The 21,552-nt window shown below is 40.5% G+C and overlaps 1 protein-coding gene across 10 annotated transcripts in view; it reads left to right on the top strand.

Moving 5' to 3' along the window:
• The window catches only part of NEK11 (NIMA related kinase 11), a 215,160-nt gene that overhangs the window by 109,875 nt on the left and 83,733 nt on the right, over positions 1-21,552 (top strand). Inside the window, exon 13 of one of the 10 annotated variants that reach the window (XM_072971185.1) lies at positions 2,456-2,510. The exons of the other annotated variants lie outside the window; for them this stretch is intronic. Within the exon in view, the coding sequence (XP_072827286.1) occupies positions 2,456-2,487 (32 nt within the window). The 3' untranslated portion in view covers positions 2,488-2,510. Of the gene's footprint in view, positions 1-2,455; positions 2,511-21,552 lie in introns of those variants that run through there. 10 annotated transcript variants of the gene reach the window in all.

Here is a 21,552-nt window from a genome sequence, read left to right as displayed (position 1 = left end):
AGCATCCTGAAGTGGCTGCGCCTGGCCTATCATGGCTCAACTTTGGAACGAATCAATTAAGCAGAAAATCAAATAAGCATCAATCATGGCTTTAAGGTAGGACAGAACACAAAATGTAATAAACTGACACCTCATGTAATGTGTGCCTCAGATGGCGTTTGGGACATACCATGCATGGTTTTCCCTTAGTCGATGAAATTGTTTTCCACGCATGCAGTTTCACAGTCACACTCAGGGCTCCTGCACCCGTCACCTGGAGATCATCCTTTCAATGCCCAAAGCAGGCTGACCTGCTGGAGAAAATGAACACAGCCAGGTTGGCAGCGTCCAGTCCAGTCCATGAGCATCTTTGACTCATATGCTAGTATTTTGGTTGAAGTGACTGAAATATTTTGCTTTGGTCTTAGGCCAGGCCTTAATCTAGGCATTTGTAATAGGCATTTAAATTTGTCCTCCCTGATCTTTGTAAAGGGCTTTCTGTTCTGTTTTGTGGCACTAAGAGCCTGCTCAGTGTCAGCCAGCTCCCATATCACTTGTCAGACTCATTTCTTCAAGTGAAATAACATGTCTCCAGAAAAAAAAAATCAACAAAACCTTTCTGGCCGGGAAAGACGGCAGCAGTATGTAATTCCTTTTGTCACCCAGGACTAACAGCATTTTCTGCCAGCTCTTCTTCTCTTGCTTCTAAAAAAATTCAAAATAGAAAAATAGGAAACCTGCAAAAATGTCCAAAATGATTGTCATGTTTCGTAACTGTATGTCTATGTGTGAGCAGTGATATGAATTTGACTTATTCTATAAAAGTCCATTTTTCCGTGCGTGCCTGCAAAGAAGTGTTTGAGGCATGGCCAGCATTTACAGCTCCCCAGCTGGACCTGCCTCTGAGGTTGCAGGAGGGGGTCTTCCTGGATTCACCTTGCTGTTCTGTACTCTGGCATCCATGTGTCAGAACGCACGTCACACAAATCACGAGTGTGTGGTGTGACCGCACACCCGGCTTCACAGCTCACCTTGACCGTCCTTTCCTGTGAACCCCTGATTTGTTTGGTCTCTTTTTGTGGCCATGGCTCCTTTAAATTGTTAATGGGCATCTCTTCTTACTGTTAAAGATTAGCGGGCAAGTACAGAGTTGAAGATGCGTTGAAGGTGCCACGATCTTCCATTGCATTTTGTGCTGGACGTGTGCAGTTGTGGGGATCAAAGGGGGTGTACTCTTTTGATGTCTCAGATTCATTTTCTCTTTTGAATCTAGGACAAATGAACAACCCCAACTCCTCTTCCCAGCTTGACTCTACGTGGCCTGTTTTCCTGGCTTCAAAAAGCTTACAGTTAAATTAATCCCCTCCCTCCTTCTGTCCTCCGCCCCCCACAACCCCGTTTTAAGGCACCTGACAGTTTGCATGAGCAGCTGCTCAGGAATCCGCGGCCTCCTCTTATTTGTGAGGTTACACATTTGAACAGGACTAACCTTTGTGCGTTTATGGTGCCCTGGAGGAGAAATTTCAGTGGGACAGTCATTCGAGAGGGCCAGAAAGTGACCGCTAGTCAAGAAAAAGCAGGCTTGGGAAAAATTCTAAATGTTCCCTTGGCCCCGTTAGCTGTGTGTCGCTGGTGGGGAGGGCTCAGTGCCCTGCTCATGCGAGCGTGTTCACGGCCACGTTCCCACCTGTTCCCGGGGACGCCCTCGTTCTTGGGAGCCGTCTTGACGTCATTCCACACCTCACCTCTCACTTTTTACTCCGTGAGTCATACTCCTGCATTCTTTGATCCCCAACCCAGTAGGCACCCTGGTAAGAGTGTATGTTTCCCATTGCGTTGACAGAATTCACGGATTCACATTTGATGGCATCCTCAAGAGGTGCTCGCTGCCCCGCAGCTGAGAGCCAGGGAGCCGGCCCCTCACCACTCAAAGCATGGTCCGAGGGCCGGCGTCACTACACCTGAGGACTTGTTAGAAATGCAGGCTCTCGGACCCCAGCCCAGGCTCCTGGGTCAGAAGATGGAAAAGCCCAGTTATCTGTCTGCACGTGAAAGTGTGAGAAGTGCCGGGTGGGGTCTACCTCGCTGAGAATGTGGTCCTGGGTTCTGGATCATCTTTTCCTTCTCACCTGCTGACACAGTGACTGGCTGAGTTGATCCCTGGTAAATATTTGCTGAGTGAGTGACTAAACCTAGGGGGAAGTCCTGTGAGAACACTAATGCTTTCTGTCACAAGCAGCATGCCTTTCTTGCCCAGATAAAATCAGTTGAGCAAACAGGAGGATAGCAAGCTGCCAGAGGAGGCTAATTTGTGTGCGCTGGTGTTCACCTGTAATTTTTGACTCCTGAGGGAGGTTGTAATCTAATGTTGCCAGGTGGACACCAGAAAGATGAAAATTAAAGGAGTTTCAGAGAGCTGGGGATAGAAATCCTCCAGGCATGCTGAGTGGCCTAGCCTTTGCCTCCCTCTTTACAGATACTGCCACATTTAAGCCGTCTCTTATGTAAGCCACCAGCACTGCAAAAACGTGGCTTCTTCTTCTGCAGTAACAATAGGTGAGTATTTCATTTAATAAATACTCATCTAAGTATCACCGTAAGCTAATCCTCAGGCTCCTTCCATGACCGCTGAGTGCGCCCCACAGTGGGAAAGAGGGACTTTGTGAAGGGGAGCCTGTGTTCCAGGTGCACGGTCTCCTTCATGTCTCCCCCACGGAGCCCATGGCAGCACCTCATGTGTGACAGTGTGAGCAAGTGCTGGTTGGTGGGTTTTCTTGGTTCTTTTGGCTGGGTGGAAGCGGACACTGACGCGGAGTTTGAAGTACAGAAGACATATTGAGGGCAAGGTCTGTTGAAAGGAAAGTGGGCGTGGGGTCAGGAGCAGGCAGAGAGGGTCTCCGGACTGTGACGCGTGTCTGACTCTGTGAAAGGTGTCAGGAAGGAGCAGGAAGGAAGCAGTGTGTAGGGAGAGCCTCAGGCTTCACTGAAGTTCTCCACCGGCTCCAGGCGGAGTTTCTAGATGAGAGGTTTCCCACAGAGAAATCTTCCGTCGGGCAGAAGGGTTGCGCCCTACTGCCCCCGACAGCTCCAGTGCTCTGCAGGTCCAGGATGCCGCAGTCTCCTTGGCAGGTTTGGGGCAGGAGGTCTGAGAGGCGCCCTCCACAGGCGCCGCAGTGGGTCACCTGAGTCATCCATGTGCCCAAAATGAAAAAATAATGTTTGTACAAACAGGCCTAGAATTGAATACTTTTCTCTAACTTTGAGTTACCTTATCTGCAGTATCAAAGTAAGAATGACTGAAACTGCTGGAATAACCATAGACATGTCACAAAAATCCGCTAGACTAGAAACCACTGGTGTACATGAGAGAGGTTGGGAGCCAGACTGTCTCTTACCCACTTCTGCCACTGTGTGACAGCCGTGTGAACTTGGGCAGAAAAAAAATTAACATTCCCAAGCCTCAGTTTTCTCATCTGCATAATGGGGATAATAATAATAATACCCACTCTTCAGGGGCTAAGTGAGGGGTAAATTAGATGGTACACAAAAAGTTCATGAAACATAGAAAGCACACATCAATCTCTTACTGAAAAAATACGTCGAAGCCAGTTGCAATATTTTCTCAAGTTCCACTTAAAACCTTTGAAATTGGGGGTGAGATAATATTTCAGTTTTTAACCACTCCAGAGACCTGATTATAGTTTACAATCACCTTCACTGTATGAATTAAATATGATTTGGAATACAGTACTTTTATTTGCTGTAGTTTTTGTATTTATGGGAAATACAAAATCACTCAGGCTGATTAGTCCCCCTGTCAAATCATGGTCTTAATTACGTCCATCTGGGCCAGTTAGTTTAGCACCAAGGAAAATCGTCTTTGTCAAGACTCCCAGAACCAAAGCCAAGTCTCTGCAGACCTGTGTTCGCTCCTGTTCATGGGTCGGGGGTGCCATGGTTATTCCCAGAAGCAGAACCTGGTACTAAGTTCTTGCTTCAAAAGATGCTCTTTTGCCAGCCATCTGAGCCTAAAATGTCCAGCTCTTTTCTCTAAATACATTATAAATGTAAATGTATTTTGTGCCAAGGAGATAATAAGGCACAAATATACATTAGTGTTTCCACTCTAGTCTCAACTGGGATTTGGGCCAAACTCAGTAGATTAAACCAAAGAGCTTGGTAGGCACGACTATGACTTTTGCAGTGGAAATATTCAGGTGGTGCATGCAGTTATTTTAATAGAACTCTGCTCTGGGTTTGTAATGAAATCAGGGAGTTTTTCTAAATCACAGGGATTGATTCTGTACTCTACCCTGCAGGCTGTATGTGCAGTGACTGCCTGGTTTTGGACAAGTTGCTCTGAGTTCTTCCTGTTATTTTCTCCTTTAGTCCGAATATGAACGCATTTCAGCAGGCTGCTGTGCCACAGCAGAGATTCCTGTGATAGGGGAGAGTCTGCTCATCTCACGTCAGTGTACGCGCCCGCCTCCCTCGGGCTGCGCCTGGAGTCAGAATATCCAGATACGACTCTGTGCATGGCTAAGTCATTTGATTCTGACTACAAATCTGCTGAGCCAAGCAGGCCATATTATCTTCAAGGAGGGATGTGTGTCCTAGAAGTGACACAGTGGCTTATTCAAAACAGTGGTTTTGACTATTGTATGTTGTAAACAACTATAAAGTGTCTTCAGAAATTTTCCGAAATGTTCTTAAAATAAAAATTCTGGGTCGTCCTGGTAACAGTATAGCCCGCAGCCCTCTCCCTGAGTGGGTGAGCGTTGTGGTTAGAGGGCCAGGGAGGCTTGCCGCTCGGGTCTGTGACGAGGTTCACCTGGTCAGAGGGTGGGCGGTTGGGAGGGGCCCCCGCAAGGGAAGGCAGGGCAAATACGACCCTGCATCCATGGGCCTGAGGCCCAGGCCTGTCCACACTGGAGGCAGCAGGTCTCACGGTGTGAGTCGGGCTCCCTTGCACACAGGAGGCTGAGAGGCACCAGGCTCCTCGCAGACACCTTGCTTCTGTGCGTTTTGAGTCCAGGTTTTCCTGGTGGGCAGCTCAGCGAAACCCCTCATGGCAAGTTTAGAATGCAAGCACCGCGGTCTCTGCTGTAGAAGGCCTCCCCCAGGGGTTCCCAGTCTGTGCTGGACAGCTGAGCCCCTGTGGAGCCGGCTCACACGCAGATTGCTGGCCTCCCCTGCCAGTCTCGGGTTCAGTGACAGCTTGGACTCAGCCGTGGTGGGGGCTTACACCAGGGGAGCCGGCAGGTGCTGCTAGTCAGCACGTCCCTCTGGCCAGGAGCCAGGCGTTAGACCCTCAGCAGCCCATGCAGACAGAGCCACACCCCGAGCATCCAAGTCAGGGGTCTGGGATGAGCCCCAGAGTCTGCATTTCTAGCGAGTTCCCTGCTGGCGCTGCGGCTGCTGGTTTAAGGAGCACATGCTGAGAAGAATATGCCCAGAACTGTGCTGTCCACTTTGACAACCACCAGCCCATGCAGTTATTTAAATTTTAATTTTAATTAATTAAAATTTTCAGTCTGTTCCTCAGTCACATTGGTCACATTTTAAGTGCTTAAACTCATATATTCTGTCTATTGTATCTTGATAAAACTAGAGGGGAGGGAATGGGGTGCTTGAAGAGTCACATGAGGTTAGCGGTTACCATGTTGGACAGTGCACTTCTAGAACATTCCATCATCGCAGAAAGTCCCATTGGGCAGCACTGCCATAGGGTAGAATCTGTGCACCTAATTTTTTTTCAAGTGCCACAGGTAATTCTGGTGAGAAGCCTGTTTCAGTAATCACTACAAATATTCAATGTTGATCTTATAGTTCAAGTCTCTAAAAATCAAGCTCATAAAAAAATCCTATATTCCACATTTTCTAGTTCTTACTTGGGAAGAGGGATGAATATGCTGAATTTCTCAAACACTGACAACACATATGAACAAACTTTTTGTAGGTAAGGACCTTGAGGTGCAGAGAGGTAAAGATGGAAGGGGTCTCGTTGAACTGGGACCCAGCCCCAAGTCCGTAACTCTTCACCCCAGAGTTTGTCCTCTGTGCTGTGACAGCTTTCCAGTAAATAGAAGTTACCACAGGCGTTTGGTGACAGTCCTCCCTCCAGATCGTATCAGGGCCCAGGGCTGAGGGGCCATTACACTGCCTCAGGCCAAACGCACGACACATGAAGGCCCCAGAAAGAAGCCTTTCAGACTTTATCTAATAACAGTTCCCCCAGCCAGTGGAGGGCACAGACTGCACTTACTGGAAACCAGTGGGTCATACTAATGAGTCAGGAGTGTTCTAACCAGCAGGTTACCCGAGACTAAAGAAAAATAGAATGAATGAGAGCTGAAGGGTCGGGTGAAGTAGCTAAGTCAGTAGTGACATCTGCAGAGCGAGGCACCCAAACCTGGGTTCCCGAGGCCTCGATGGGCAGAGAAAGGCCGGACAGTGGGACCGGGAGAGAGCCGGCCGGGGGTGCCAGTGCGCGTGGGAGCCGCTGCTTTTGGGCTAGCGGGTGGCGGTCTGCTTATCCCATAGTCTGGAGCCTCATGAGTCACCATATCCAGGATGCTTGTGTGGCCTATGCAGTATCCACATGACTGAAATTTATGTTTCTTACAGTGGTCACAAAACAGCCAGTAGAGCACTGTGCTGTACACCAGAAACTGACAAAACATTATGAACTGACTACACTTCAATTTTTAAAAAAAAGGGAAAAAATAGCCAGCAGTGCTTCTTTTCCTCTGAAAGATTTATTATAAAAGACTTTGTCTTCTCAAGTGGCAGTTTGCCTCTCTGAGCTTTAAAAGCTGATGCCTTGTCTGGTTCTGTAGAAATCTCTTCAAAACGACTTTCCCCCATCTTTCTGGGCTTCCTCTCAGGAACCCTGGAATCCCTCCCGTTGCTGTTGGGACCCCCACGCTGGCACCTTTGTGTCTCGTGGGTACCGCTGATGCTCTTGCCTCTTGGGGGCCGGTATTCAACAGAGGGCATGGGCAGTAAATCAGATAAACGTGTAAACCCGACAGCATGTGGGGGCCTGATAAGTGCTCGAGAGAACAAATAGCGCACGAAGTGGGAGCGGACGCTTCAGGGAGGGTGGAAATTTTAGATGGGCCAAATGTTGAGTTTTGAACAAAGACTAGAAGAAAGCAAATGAGTGAGCCATTTGGTGTCTTGGGCGTGAGTGTTCCAGGTGGGGGCATCGAGTGCCACGTCTTCAGATAGGAGTGTGCCCGGCAAGTTCAGGGAGCCGCGGGTGGGGGGCTGGAGGGAGGTGGGGGAGGAGGACAGAGGGGCTGAAGTCCGGCTGCGGGGGGCGTGATTGTGCAGGGCCTTGGAGGAGGTGGAGGAAATCCTTGACTCTTACCTGAGTCACGGGACCGGGCATTGAGGGGGTGTTCGCAGAGCAGTGGCAGGAACTGTCACATGTTTTAACAGGATTCTTTTTTAAAAAATGTTTAAATTCTTATTTTTTATTGAAGTGAAGTTGATTTACAATGTTAGTTTCAGATGTACAGCAAAGTGATTCAGTTATATATATACATACATGTATGTATATATTTTTTCCAATTCTTTTCCATTACAGCTTATTACAAGAAATTGAACATTTCCCTGTGGCTCTACAGTAGGTGCTCTTTATCTGTTTTGTATATAGTAATGTTAACAGATTTCTTCTAACTGCTGTGTTGAGAGTGCGCCAAGGTTGGGAGACCAGGAGAGAAACAGGGTAACTTGGGCCAAGGTTGGGGGGGCGCTGGTTAGAATTGGGTGAATTCTGGACATCATTTTGCAGCTGTCGCAGACAGGATGTCCAACACAAGTGGAGGTGAAATGAGAATAAGAGTGGGGTGGGGGGTGACACCAAGTTTTCTGGCCTGAACTCTTGGAAGAATGGACTTGCTGCTCGTTGAGACAGAGGACGGTTGCAGAGGGTGGTGTCTGCCTTGGAGACATACCATTTTTTTTCCTTTTGTAATTGACAAATATCTTGGGGAAAACACTTTGAGAGTATCACCCCCATATGAGATGAGACCACTAAGGTTCAGAGAGGTTAAATGGCTTACATGAAGTCACACAGCCAGTAGTAGCAAAATCAGAATTTAACCTTAGCTGTGACTGACTCAGCGCCCATGTTCTTCCCACCCCATTTGGGAGTTTGTTCTCAGTGATGATGTACACAAGGGCAGACACAGCCCGGAGCCAGCTACTGAATGAACCCCAGGCTAGCAGCTTTCAGACCTTTTGTCTTTTTTTTTTTCTTCTGTTGCGTTTTTTTTTATTCAGGTGAAATTCACATGACATAAACCTAAACATATTAAAATGTACGGTTCAGCGACATTCAGCGTGTTCACAATATTGTGCAACCATCACAGTATCTAGTTCCAAAACAAAAATCAATCCTTTATATGCTCTACTATACATATACAGACCTTTTGTCTGAAAACACCTTTACACTCTTAAAAAGTATTCAGGACACCAGAGAGCTTTTGTTTATGTGGTTATAATGACAGATACATAGTGTATCACAGGGTAAAACTGAGCATTTAAACAATAGCCATTTAAAAATAATAGTAATAAACCTGTTGCATGTTAACAGAAATAGCATATTTATTCTTAAAATTATTTTTTGGTTTCATAAGTGATTATTTCTCCACATATAATGGAAATATACACCAGTTTTGTACATCAAATTCCTGCTTGCATATTTATATTATGACTGGGCTCGATTCCCTCACTAAAAAATTGTTATGATTCTCACAATGTGTTTGTTTTGTAGGACACATACTCCCTCCTTGATTTTATTTATTGATTTGTTTGTTTATTAGTGTTTCTGCTGTTTAATTTTTATTCTTTAAATTTTATCTTATTGTGGGAAGAACACTTCACAGGAGATCCACGCTCTTAGGACATCTTCAGTGTGCAGTGTGGTGGTGTTGATTACAGGTAATGTTACGCGGCAGGTCTCCAGAACTTACTCGTCCTGCTGAACTGAAACCTTGTGCCCACTAATACTCCCCAGTTCCTCCTCCCCCAGCTCTTGACGACCACCATTCCATTCTTGGATTCTGTGAACTTAAGTAGCTTATTTTATTTTTTTATTTTATTTAAATTTTTTTCATTGAAGTATGGTTAGTTTACAATGTTGTTTCAGTGTCTGGTGTACAGCATAATAGTTCAGTCATCCATGTACATACATATATTCCTTTTCATATTCTTTTTCATTATAGGCTACTACAAGATAGTGAATATAGTTCCCAGTGCTGTACAGTAGGACCTTGTTGTTTATCTATTTTATATATAGTAGTTAGTATCTTCTAATCTTGAACTCCCAATTTATCCTTTCCCACCTCTTCCCCCCTGCCCCCAGTAACCATGAGTTTGTTTTCTATGTGAGTCTGTTTCTATTTTGTAAATAAGTTCATTTGTCTTTTTTTAGATTCCATACGTAAGTGATATCATATGGTATTTGTAACTTGAGTGTTTTAGAAACCTCAGATAAATGGAATCACACAAGGCTTGTCCTCCTGGGACTGGCTTGTCTCACTTAGCATAATGTCCTCAAGGTTTATCGATACTGTCACGTATTATGAAAATTAACTGTATTTCCCAAAATTAAAAAAAAATTTATTGAGAAGGGAGAAATTGCTTTACATTTTTTACAGTTTTTAAAAAGTAATTGGCTTGGTAGATGGCAGCTGGATTCTCATATCTGCTTTGCAATTAGACCACTGTAATGCTGCATGTCATCTCATATCTGGAAAACGCCATGTAGCTTCATGAGCATCCAGATGAGCGTGGAAAAGGGACATAACATCTTGGTATTGTTAAGACATTAGTTTACATCTTGGAGTCCCTTGAAAAGGTCTCAGGGACTCCCAGGGTCCCTGGACCACTCTGAGAGGACCGAACTCATCTAGGCATCAAGGGAGACACTGAAAAAGCCAACATTAAATATTCCTAGATATCATGAATAATTTCTCCATTTGTACTGCCCTGTTAAATGAATTTTTAATAAACTAGAAAAAAAGATAATGAAGCAGCAGGAGCCCCTTTCCTGAACAGGGTGCTCTAAGGTAAAAGCCCTACTCTATTTGAATTGCATGGGTGTGAAGTCATTAATAAGCAGAAATAATGTTGCAGTGTTATTGTAATGGTCCTACTGAGGGGGTGCACTTTTATGCTTCAGTGGGCTTCCCTCCGTATGTGAGTGGATGCAGGATCTTGCTGCTGTCCTGAGGGCCCCCGCGGGGCCAGCTGTGTGCTGCAGGCGCTCGCTCCATTGCCTCCTTCCTGCAGAGAGGCTGTGGGTCTCTAACCCAGGCACCCAGCATCCCCTAGGTGAGCAGTTTTCCATCACTGAGGAATCCCAAGTATGATGCAAATTGTCTGATTAATTATTTTGTGTTACTCTTCAACTTTTCAGAAAAACAGCCCTTAGAGAGCCATAGCATCAGCAAATGCAGTCAGTGCTTTAGAGCAGGTTGAGTCCAGCTTTCACAGTCCTGGAGATAAAACCTCCAACACTGGGAGGCGTGGTGACAGTGAAATGTGCCCTTTCCCTGGTGACATGGGATTTCAGAGCAGACCTTCTGATGGATTTTTCTATGTCAGCACTGATAAATTACTCATATAGCTGTCTCTGTTTTAGTTTATCTGGTTACATTCTTAAATGAATAAAATCCTATTTTGCTTTATTTTCTCTTGGGAAGATATAAAATTAATTTTACTTGAATGGCCTGTGAAAAATTAGATGCATTTGACAAAGGTACTTAATGTACTGACAGAATGAACACAGTTCTAGTTTTCTAGTTGAATATACAGCAGAAGCACTGTTGGGCCCAAATTTGTATTTCTACATATTCACCTCATCCATTGTCAAGATTTATTAGGTCCTATAGGTTTTCTTGGGGCTTTTCAATAGGATCCTATTAATCCAGAATCAAGTCAGAAATGCATAGTATTTTCACAGTATAACACTGATCATTTCCTCCTCCTCATGTTTAAAATAATCATTTTCATTTTATTGAGTGAAACAATACAATACTTAGGCTATTTACATTGTAAAACTTGTAATAAATTATCTTTTCTAGTTAAATATTTTGGTAATAATTGTCACACCATTTTAACTGTGAATTTTGCTTGTGTGTGTGTGTGTGTGTTTTCTTTTTTAAAGGAAGGTACTGAGGATTGAACCCAGGAGCTCATGCATGCTAAGCATGTGCTCTTCCACTGAGCTTGCTTGTGTTTTAAGTTGAGCTGTATAATTGATTACATAGGAGAGGCCACAATGATTTATAAAATGCAGAATATATCTTCCTTTTTTATTTCTCTAAGAAATTTTCATCCTACCTAGGATCATGCAAATGGATGCATCCTCTCAACTTTGTTTTTACATGATAAACATAGATCAGGGAGGGTGCATAGTAGGGCGAGAAATCGGGAGATACAGAGTAAGGAGACCTGAGGTTGAGTCCAGCCTTCCCCCGCCATCTTGATGGCAGCAGACAAGTCCCTAGCTTTACCAAGTCTCAGCACTGTCGTCTGTAACATGGGGCACGGGGCTCCATTACCGGCAGCCCTGCAGCTGCCAGGTGTCGGCAGCCGCACCTCACCGGAAGTGCCATGCTTCCTCCCGTTAGGCTGCGGCTTCCACTACTGAAGCGCGTTCAGCGTGGCTGCCCAGATGCTCTTCTGAAAGTGTCCATCAGTTTGTCATGGCTTACTTAAACCCTCCTACCGCTTCCTATTGTGTTTCTGTACAAAATAGGAATCTTTCGCATGGCCTACGGGCCCCTGCTTACTTCTTTCCCGCTTCCCCCAGCCTCACCAGCGTCACACCCCATCTCACTCCTGTTAGGGTGACCCACCATCCCAGGTGGCCTGGGCCTCTCTCGACCTTAGCCCTGAATGCGGGATGATCGGCCACCCTGCTGCTGGTCCAGCTGCCCTGGCCGTCTTCTTGGTTTCTGGGTGCGCCCACATCATTCTCACCTCAGAGCCTTTGCACTTGATGTTTCTCTTGGAAGCCACAAAATGTTTTCTCATGGTGTACTTGGCTCATGCCTATTCTTCCATCAGGCCTTTGTTTAAATGTCATATTCTCAGAGAATCCTCCCCTGAGCCACAGGTGTTAATTAGCTCCTGTGAGAGAATAGAATATGTAAGCTGACTTCTGCCCACGGTTCCTGGCACAGCACTCCTGACAGCCTTGGAACTTCCTGAGTGATACGAGCACTAACAGCATCTTTCATTCTAATATTTGCTCTAATATTTGCCTGGTTCCGGACACTGAGCTTCCAAATCCCTGGGTATTCCCTGGGAGACAGAAATGTCTTTTGTTCTAATGAGGTGACTCCAGGTGGTGGGCTCCTGGGTGGAGCTGGTCACCAGGAAGAACAAGCCTTGGTTAGAAGCTCAGAGCTTTCAGCCCTGTCACCATTCTCCAGAGAGGGAAGTGGGGCTGGAAATAGAGCTAATGAGATCAGTTATGCTTATGTGTTGAAGCCTCCATAGAAATCCCAAAAGTATGGGGTTCGGAGATGTTCCGAGTTGGTGCTGGGAGATTTGGGCATCCAGAGAGGTACGGAAGTTCTACCCGTTTCCCACATTCCTTGCCCTACAATCTCTTCCATCTGGTTGTTCATCTGTGCCCTTTATCACATCCTTTTATAAAAAAAACTGGTACATGTAAGTAAATGTTTCCCTAAGTTCTGAGAACCAATTTAGCGAATTATTGAACCTAAGGAGGGAGTCAGGGGAACTCGGATTTATAACTGCTTGGTCAGAAATACAGGTGATGACATGGACTTATGCTTGGCATCTGAAGTGAGTGGGGATGGGATCAAGCAATCCTGTGGGACTGAACCCTTAACCTGTGAGATCTGATGCTGTTTCCAGGTAAATAGTATCAGAATTGAGTTAAAGTGTAGGATGCCCAACTGGTGTCACAGAATTGCTTGGTGGGAAAAAACCTGCCACACATTTGGTGACCAGAAGTCTCAGAAGTGTTCTGTGTGAGTAGTAAAGGAGAAACACAAGGGAAGTGAGTTTTTCCTACATAATCCCATGTGTTATTCTCACTTATATTAGCACCCAAGGACTGCTACATACAGCTGTCCCTCTGTGCAAGGCATAACATCAGGGATCCCCAAAGACTATGATGTGCATGGTGCTCTCTGGAGTTGTATATTGAGCTGATCTGGAATCCTGTTCTTTTCATGTATAGCACCTTTAACAGTTGTAACATGTATAATATCTACAAGTGTAAATAAATATGAAGTTCATATGAAATATGAGTATATAGGAAATTTAGATGCATACATATGTACACAGATATAAATATATATATATATATATATTTATCCACTCTTTTGGCTTCTAAGCTTCATGAGAGTAGGGGCACTGTCAGTTTTGCTTATTTTTATACCCAGTAACCAGCACAGTTAGTGACTTGTAAAATATGCTTAGTAAATATTTGCTTAATGAATGAATGGGAACACATTTCATATGAATGTGGTGGTTATTACATGAAGTAATATTTTGAAAGCTCTTTGTAAGTTGAAATGATTATTTCTTTATAATAAAGAGTAAGTAGAATATTTCCATAAAAATATTTAGTTTTTACTGTGATGTAAAACTCTTAAATGTTTTTGCAAAAACCTAATAAGCAGTCCTTTAGACTTCCTAGAGAGATGCAACAATAACAGGATGGATCAATAGAGCAAAAGAATCCAGAAACTTGCCTAAATATGTGAGTTTAGTACATGAAAATGGCATTGGCCTATTTAGTGAAGAAAGAAAATATATTTAAATAAGTGGTCATGAAACAATTGTATATCAGTTTGAAAAAAAAATTAGATTCCTACCTTATACAACCCACAAAAGTAAATTATAGTGGATTAAAGTTTTAAATGTATAAAACATTAAACAAAGAACAAAATATTAGAGAATAATTTCATAATCTTGGAGTAAAAAACTTCTGATAATTATGAAATAAAACCAGAAAGCATAAAAGACATACAGATTTGCTTATATAAAAACACAAAAACTTCTATATAGTGAAAGATGTAATAAATAAAATAAAAGACAAATGAGAAATAACAAATTAAGATTTTTCTAGTTTTTATTATGTATACAATCTATAGTATATAAAAATACATGATATATGTCTATCTCTGTTTCAATTTATAAATCAATAAGACAAGGAAAAATAACCCAGTAGAAAAATGAGCAGGGGAGGATCACCTAAATATGTGAAACAAATACTAACAGACATAAAGAGAAATTGACAGGAATACAATACTATTAGGAGACTTTAACATTGCACTGACAATAATGTACAGATCTCCCAGATTGAAAATCAATAAGGCGACAGAGATCCAAACTAACACAGTAGAATAGTTGGACTTAATTGATATCTGCAGGACACTACATCCAAAAAAACCAGAATACACATTCTTTTCAAGCACGCATGGAACATTCTCTAGGATAGACAACACAGTAGGGTACAAAACATCCTCACCAAATTTATTATTTCAAGCATCTTTTTTGACCTCAGTGTCATGAAACTTAAAATCAACCACAGAAAGAAAAATGGGGGAAAAAATCACATACAGACTAAACAACATGCTACTAAAAAAACCACTGGTTCAACCATGAAATCAAAGAGGAAATCAGAAAATACCTTGAGACAAACAACAATGAAAACATAACCTTACAAAATCTGGAGGATGCTGCAAAAAGCAGTTCTAAGAGGGAATTTTATAGCAATACAGTCCTTCCTCAGAAAAAAGAAAAATCTCAAATAAGCAACCTAACCCACCACCTAAAAAAATGAGAAAAAGAATAAACAAAACACAAAGTCAGCAGAAGGAAGGATATATTTAAGATCACAGAGGAAATAAATAAAATGGAGGTCAAAAAACATAGAAAAAAAATCAGTTAAATCGACCTAGTTTTTTGAAAGGATAAGCAACATTGACAAACCTCTAGCCAGGCTCACCAAGAAGAAATGAGAGAGGACTCAAAAAAAAAAAATGAAAGAGGAGAAATAAGTAGCAATACTGCAGAAATTCAAAAAAAAATCATAAGAAAATACTATGAACAGTTATATAACAACAAATTGGACAGACTAGAAGAAATGGACAAATTTCTAGAAACATACAGCCTGCCAAAACTGAGTTAAAAAGAAACAGATAATTTGAACAAGCTAATCACTAGAAGTGAAATAGAATCTATAGTAAAAACAAAACAAAACTCCCTGCAAATGAAGGTCCAGGATAACCTAGAGGAGGTTAAAAGGACCAGACGGCTGCACCGGGGAATTCTATGAAACATACAAAGAACTTATACCAATCCTTCTCAAACTATTCCAAAAGATCGAACAGGAGGGAACACTCCCAAACTCATTCTGTGAAGCCACCATCACCCTGATACCAAAATCAGAAAAAGACACTATAGAAAAAGAAAATTATAGACCAGTATCTTTGATGAATATAGATGCAAAAATCCTCAAGGAGGTATTAGCAAATCGACTCCAACAGTACATAGAAAGGATCACATCCTATGATCACATTGGATTTTTTTCCAGGACCTCAAGAATGGTTCAACATACGCAAATCAGCCAATGCGATACATTACATCAACCAAAGAAAAGACAAAAACCACATGATCACCTCAGTATATGCAGGAAAAGCATTTGATAAAATTCAACATCCATTCTTGATAAAAACTATCACCAAAGTGGGTATGGAGAGAATATATCCCAACATAATAAAAGCCATTTATGACAAACCCACAGCCAATATTATTCTTAACAGTGAAAAGCTGAAAGCCATCCTGCTAAAATCTGGGACAAGACAAGAATTCCCACTTTCACCACGTCTATTCAATGTAGTCTTGGAAGTCCTAGCCATAGCAGTCAGACAAGGAAAAGAAATAAAAGATCCAAATCAGAAGGGAAGAAGTAAAATTGTCATTACATGCAAATGACCTGATATTCTATATAGAAAATCCTAAAGACTCGACACAAAAACTACTAGAACTAATGAATTCAGCAAAGTAGCAGGATACAAGATTAATATGCAGAAATATGTTGCATTTCTTCACAGCAACAATGAAACATCAAAAAGAGAAAGTTAAAAAAAATCCCTTTTAAAATCACATCCAAAAAAATGCCTAGGAATAAACCTAATCAAGGAAGTGAAGGACCTGTATGTTGAAAACTATAAAACATTGATAAAAGAAATTAAACATGATGCAATGAAAGGGAAAGATATCCCATGATCTTGGATTGAAAAAATTAATATTGTTAAAATGGCCATATTACCCCCAAGCAATCTACAGATTTAATGTGTTCCCTATCAAATTACCCAGGACATTTTTCACAGAACTAGAACAAATAATCCTAAAATTTATATGGAATCACAAAAGACCCAGAATTGCCAAAGCAATACTGGAGAAAAAGAATGAAGCTGGAGGAATAACCCTCCCAGACTTCCAACAACACTGTAGAGCCACAGTAATCAAAACAGTGTGGTACTAGCACAAAAACAGACATATGGATCAACAGAACAGAATGGAGAGCCCAGAAATAAACCCATACACTTATGGTCAATTAATCTTTGACAAAGGAAGCAAGAATATACAATGGAGAAAAGATACTCTCTTCAGCAAGTAGTGTTGTGAAAGTTGGACAGCTGCATGTAAATCAGTGAAATTAGAACACTCCCTCACACCCTCCACAAAAATAAACTGAAATGGCTTAAAGACTTAAACATAAAACAGGATACCATAAATCTCCTAGAATAGAACATAGGCAAAACATTCTGTGATATAAATTGTATCAATGTTCTCCTAGGTCAGTCTCCCAAGGCAACAGAAATAAAGCAAAAATAAACAAATGGTACCTAATTAAACTTATGAGATTTTGCACAGCAAAGGAAACCATAAACAAAATAAAAAGATGGGAGAGGGTGGGTATAGCTCAGTGTGCTTAGCATGTATGAGGTCCTGGATTCAATCCCCAGAACTTCCACTAAGAAAAAAGAAAGAAAGAAAGAAAGAAAGAAGACAGCTTACTGAATAGGAGAACATATTTGCAAGCAGTGCAATCAATAAGGAGTTAATTTCCAAAATATACAAACAGCTCGTACAACTCCTATTAAAAAACAAAAACAAAAACAAGACAACCCAATCCAAAACATGGGCAGAAGACCTAAATAGACATTTTTCCAAAGAAGACATATAGATGGCCAATAGGCACATGAAAAATCCTCAAAATTGCTAATTATTAGAGAAATGCAAATCAAAACCATAATGAGTTATCACCTCAGGCCAGTCAGAATGGCTATCATTAAAGTCTACAAATAATATTGGAGTGCAGGTGTCATTTTGGAGTAGGGTTCCTTCTGGATACATGCCCAGGAGTGGGATTCCTGGGTCTACGATAAGTCTGTTCCTAGTCTTTGGAGGAATCTCCATACTGTTTTCCACAGTGGCTGCACCAAACTACATTCCCACCAGCAGTGTAGGAGGGTTCCCTTTTCTCCACAGCCTCTCCAGCATTTGTCATTTGTGGATTTTTGAATGACGGCCATTCTGACTGGTGTGAGGTGATACCTCATTGTAGTTTTGATTTGCATTTCTCTGATAATTAGTGATATTGAGCATTTTTTGATGTGCCTATTGATCATTTGTATGTCTTCCTTGGAGAATTGCTTGTTTAGTTATTCTGCCCATTTTTGGATTGGGTTTGTTTGTTTCTTATTAAGTCATATGAGCTGCTTATGTATTCTAGAGATCAAGCCTTTGTCAGTTTCATTTGCAAAAATTTTCTCCCATTCCCTAGGTTGTCTTTTTATTTTGCTTATGGTTTCCTTTGCTGTGCAGAAGCTTGTAAGTTTCATTAGGGCCCATTTGTTTATTCTTGCTTTTATTTCTATTGCTTGAGTAGACTGTTCTAAATGTTCATAGCAGCACTATTTACAATAGCCAAGACATGGAAACAGCCTAAATGTCCATCAACAGATGACTGAGAAAGAAGATGTGGTATGTTTGTACAATGGAATACTATTCAGCCATAAAACCTGACAACATAACGCCATTTGCAGCAACTTGGATGCTCCTGGAAAATGTCATTCTAAGCGAAGTAAGCCAGAAAGAGAAAGAAAAATACCATATGAGATTGCTCATATGTGGAATCTAAAATTAAAAACAAACAAACAAACAAACAAAACATAAATACAAAACAGAAACAGACTCATAGACATAGAATACAAACTTGTGGTTGCCAAGGGGGCGGGGGGTGGGAACGGATATACTGGGATTTCAAAATGTAGAATACATAAACAAGATTATACTGTAAAGCATAGGGAAATATATACAAGATCTCATGGTAACTCACAGAGAAAAAAATGTGACAATGAATATATATATGTTCATATATAACGAAAAATTGTGCTCTACACTGGAATTTGACATAACATTGTAAAATTATTATAAATCAATAAAAAATGTTTAAAAAAAAGTCTACAAATAATAAATGCCAGAGAGGGTGTGGAGAAAAAGGAACCTTCCCACATTGTTGGTGGGAATGTAAATTGGTGGCAACTACTATGGAAAACAGTGCAGAGATTCCTTTCAAAATTAAAAATGGGGATACCATTTGATCCAGCAATCCTGCTATTAGGCATATATCCAGAAAAGACAAAAACTCTAATTTTAGAAGATACATGCACCCCAGTGTTCATAGAAGCACTATTTACAATAGCCAAAACTTGGAAATAACCTAAATGTCCATTAACAGATGACTTCATAAAGAAGTTGTGCTATATTTATACAATGGAATACTACTCGCCCATGAAAAAGAATCAAATAATGCCATTTGCAGCAACATGGATGGAGTGGAGATTGTCATTCTAAGTGAAGTAAGCCAGAAAGAGAAAAAAAGATACCATATGATATCACTCATCTGTGGAATCCAAAAAAAGAAAATAAAAGACACTAATGAACTTATCTGCAAAAAAGAAACAGACTTGCAGACATAGTAAACAATCTCATGGTTACCAGGGGAAAGGAGGTGGGAAGGGATAAATTTAGAAGTTCGAGATTTGCAAATATTAACTACTGTATATAAAAATAGGTAAAAAACAGATTTCTTCTGTATAGCACAGGGAACTATATTCAATATATTGTAACAAACTTTAATGAAAAAAAACACATGAAAATGAATATATGTATGTATATATATGACTGGGACATTATGCTGTACACCAGAAATTGACACATTAAACCTGACTATACTTCAATAAAAAAATTAAATTTAAAAAGGAAGATGTAGTGTATATATACAATGGAATACTACTCAGAAATAAAAAACAGTAAAATATTGCAGCAACATGGATGGACCTAGAGAATATTGTTCTAAGTGAAGTAAGTCAGACAGCAAAAGACAGATGTTATAAGATATCACTTATATGTGGAATCTAAAAAATAATACAAATAAATCTATATATAAAACAGAAAGAGACTCAGACATAGAAAACAAACTTATGATTACCAAAGGAGAAAATGGGGGTGAGGGATGAATTAGGAGTATGGATTAACAGACACAAACTACTCTACCTAAAATAGATAAGCAACAAGGATTTACTTTATAACACAGGGAACAATATTCAATATCTTGTAATAACCTGTAATGGAAAGTAATCTCAAAATTATATATATAATTGAATCATTTTGCTGTATGTTTAAAACTAACACAATATTGTAAATCAACTATAGTTCAACTTAAAAAAAGAAAATAAGCGAGCAAAATTACCAAACAATTTCATGAAGGCCTGCCACAAATGGCTAACAAGAAGGGTTCCACCTAAATAATTATTAAATAAATAAAAATTAAAACTATAATGTCACTTCATAAAACAGGTAAAGATTTACAAGATTGAGAATATGCAACGTTAACAAAGGTGTTGGGGGAGAAAAGGATTTTTTGATACATTGTTCATAACATGTCATGATAGTTTTGAAGAAATACTTTATAACATCTTCAAAAGAATTAATATTTTTATTCAACAATTTAGAAAATTGTGTGTGAAGTACTGTTCTAGATGTTGAGGATACATCTAGATGTTTAAAAAATGTACATCATAGAATGTAAATAGAACTCTAGAAGTTAGAAAATAAATTTTTTTAATAGAAATGAGATATAGTTATAAAACACAATGGAGTTCTACTTCTGATAATGCAGGCTGGGTAATACCAACAGGTGTTCACTAGACTAAACATACATGTACTCCCAGAGACTTGACATACTGGACTTATCTGACATAGACTATAAAATAATGATTCTTCCTATGTTTAAATAAATAAGCAACAACTAAAAGCTTGAATATATTTACAGTAAATAAGAAATTATAATATATACTCTATTTCCATATAACCTATTGGAAAAAAGAACCAAATAGAATTTATAGAAGTGAAAAATACTATATATTGAGATTAAGAACTCATTGAATGGATTTAATAGCAGGTTAGACACAGTTGAAGCAGAAATTACTGAATGGAAAGAAAGATCAGAGACATTACAGGATTAACTCAAGAAATGAAAATTAAATCCTCTGGGATACCACTACATACCACTCAGATGGACAAAAATTTTAAAGTTTGACAATACAAAGTGTTGTCAGGGATATGAAACTGCAAGGACAAGTTACATCTCTATGATTGGGAGTGTAGATTGGTGCTTCGTCTTTGAAAAGTAGCTCTTGCATCATCTAATAAAAATGAGAATATGCGCAGCCTGTGGCTCAGCAGTTTCATTCCTGGGTATGTTCCTTCTAAACATATATGCATGTGTACAACAGGAGACATACACAAGAATGCTGTAACAAACAGCCCCAAACTAGAAAGTGTGAATGTTTAATAATAGTATAACAAATTGTTGTATATTTATATGATGGGATGCTATAAGGCAATGAAAATAAACAGATTCAGCTGTTTGTAACAATACAGATAAATCTTGTAAATATAATATAACTAAAAGGAACAAAACCCAAAAGAATCCCTGAAGTATAATTATTTTTACATAACCATCAAAACCAGATAAATCAAACTGTATCATTTAGGAATTATATAAAGTTTAGAAACTGTAAAGAAAGCAAGGCAGTTATTACCATAAACATTCTTTTTTAAAAAAAAAGGTTATTTCTAGGGTGAAGAGCAGTGTTTTAACCAGGAAGGGATATGGAATATATGAATGTGGGTGGTATTTCTGGGGCACTGGTTAATTCTAAATTTCATGACCTAGATAGTAGTTTACAAGTCTTTGCTTTATATTTATTCACTATATTGCATATTTATGGTTTGGTTCAGGAAGTAACATCTTAGTAGGGACTTGAATGAAATGAGAGAGCAAACCAGGCACGGATCGGGAGAAGGGGTCTCCCTGATTGGAATGCTCATATCCTTGACCTGGAATTTTACTTGTAGTTGTTTATCCTCCAGAAATACCCCTACGGGTTTGCAAAGTCATATGCTCATTGCAACATTGTTTAGAGTGTGCAA

This window comes from Vicugna pacos, chromosome 1, assembly GCF_048564905.1.
Source record: "Vicugna pacos chromosome 1, VicPac4, whole genome shotgun sequence".
Classification (NCBI taxonomy): domain Eukaryota; kingdom Metazoa; phylum Chordata; class Mammalia; order Artiodactyla; family Camelidae; genus Vicugna; species Vicugna pacos.
The sequence above is the reverse complement of the archived record's forward strand: the minus strand, read 5'-3'. Positions and strand labels throughout refer to the sequence as shown.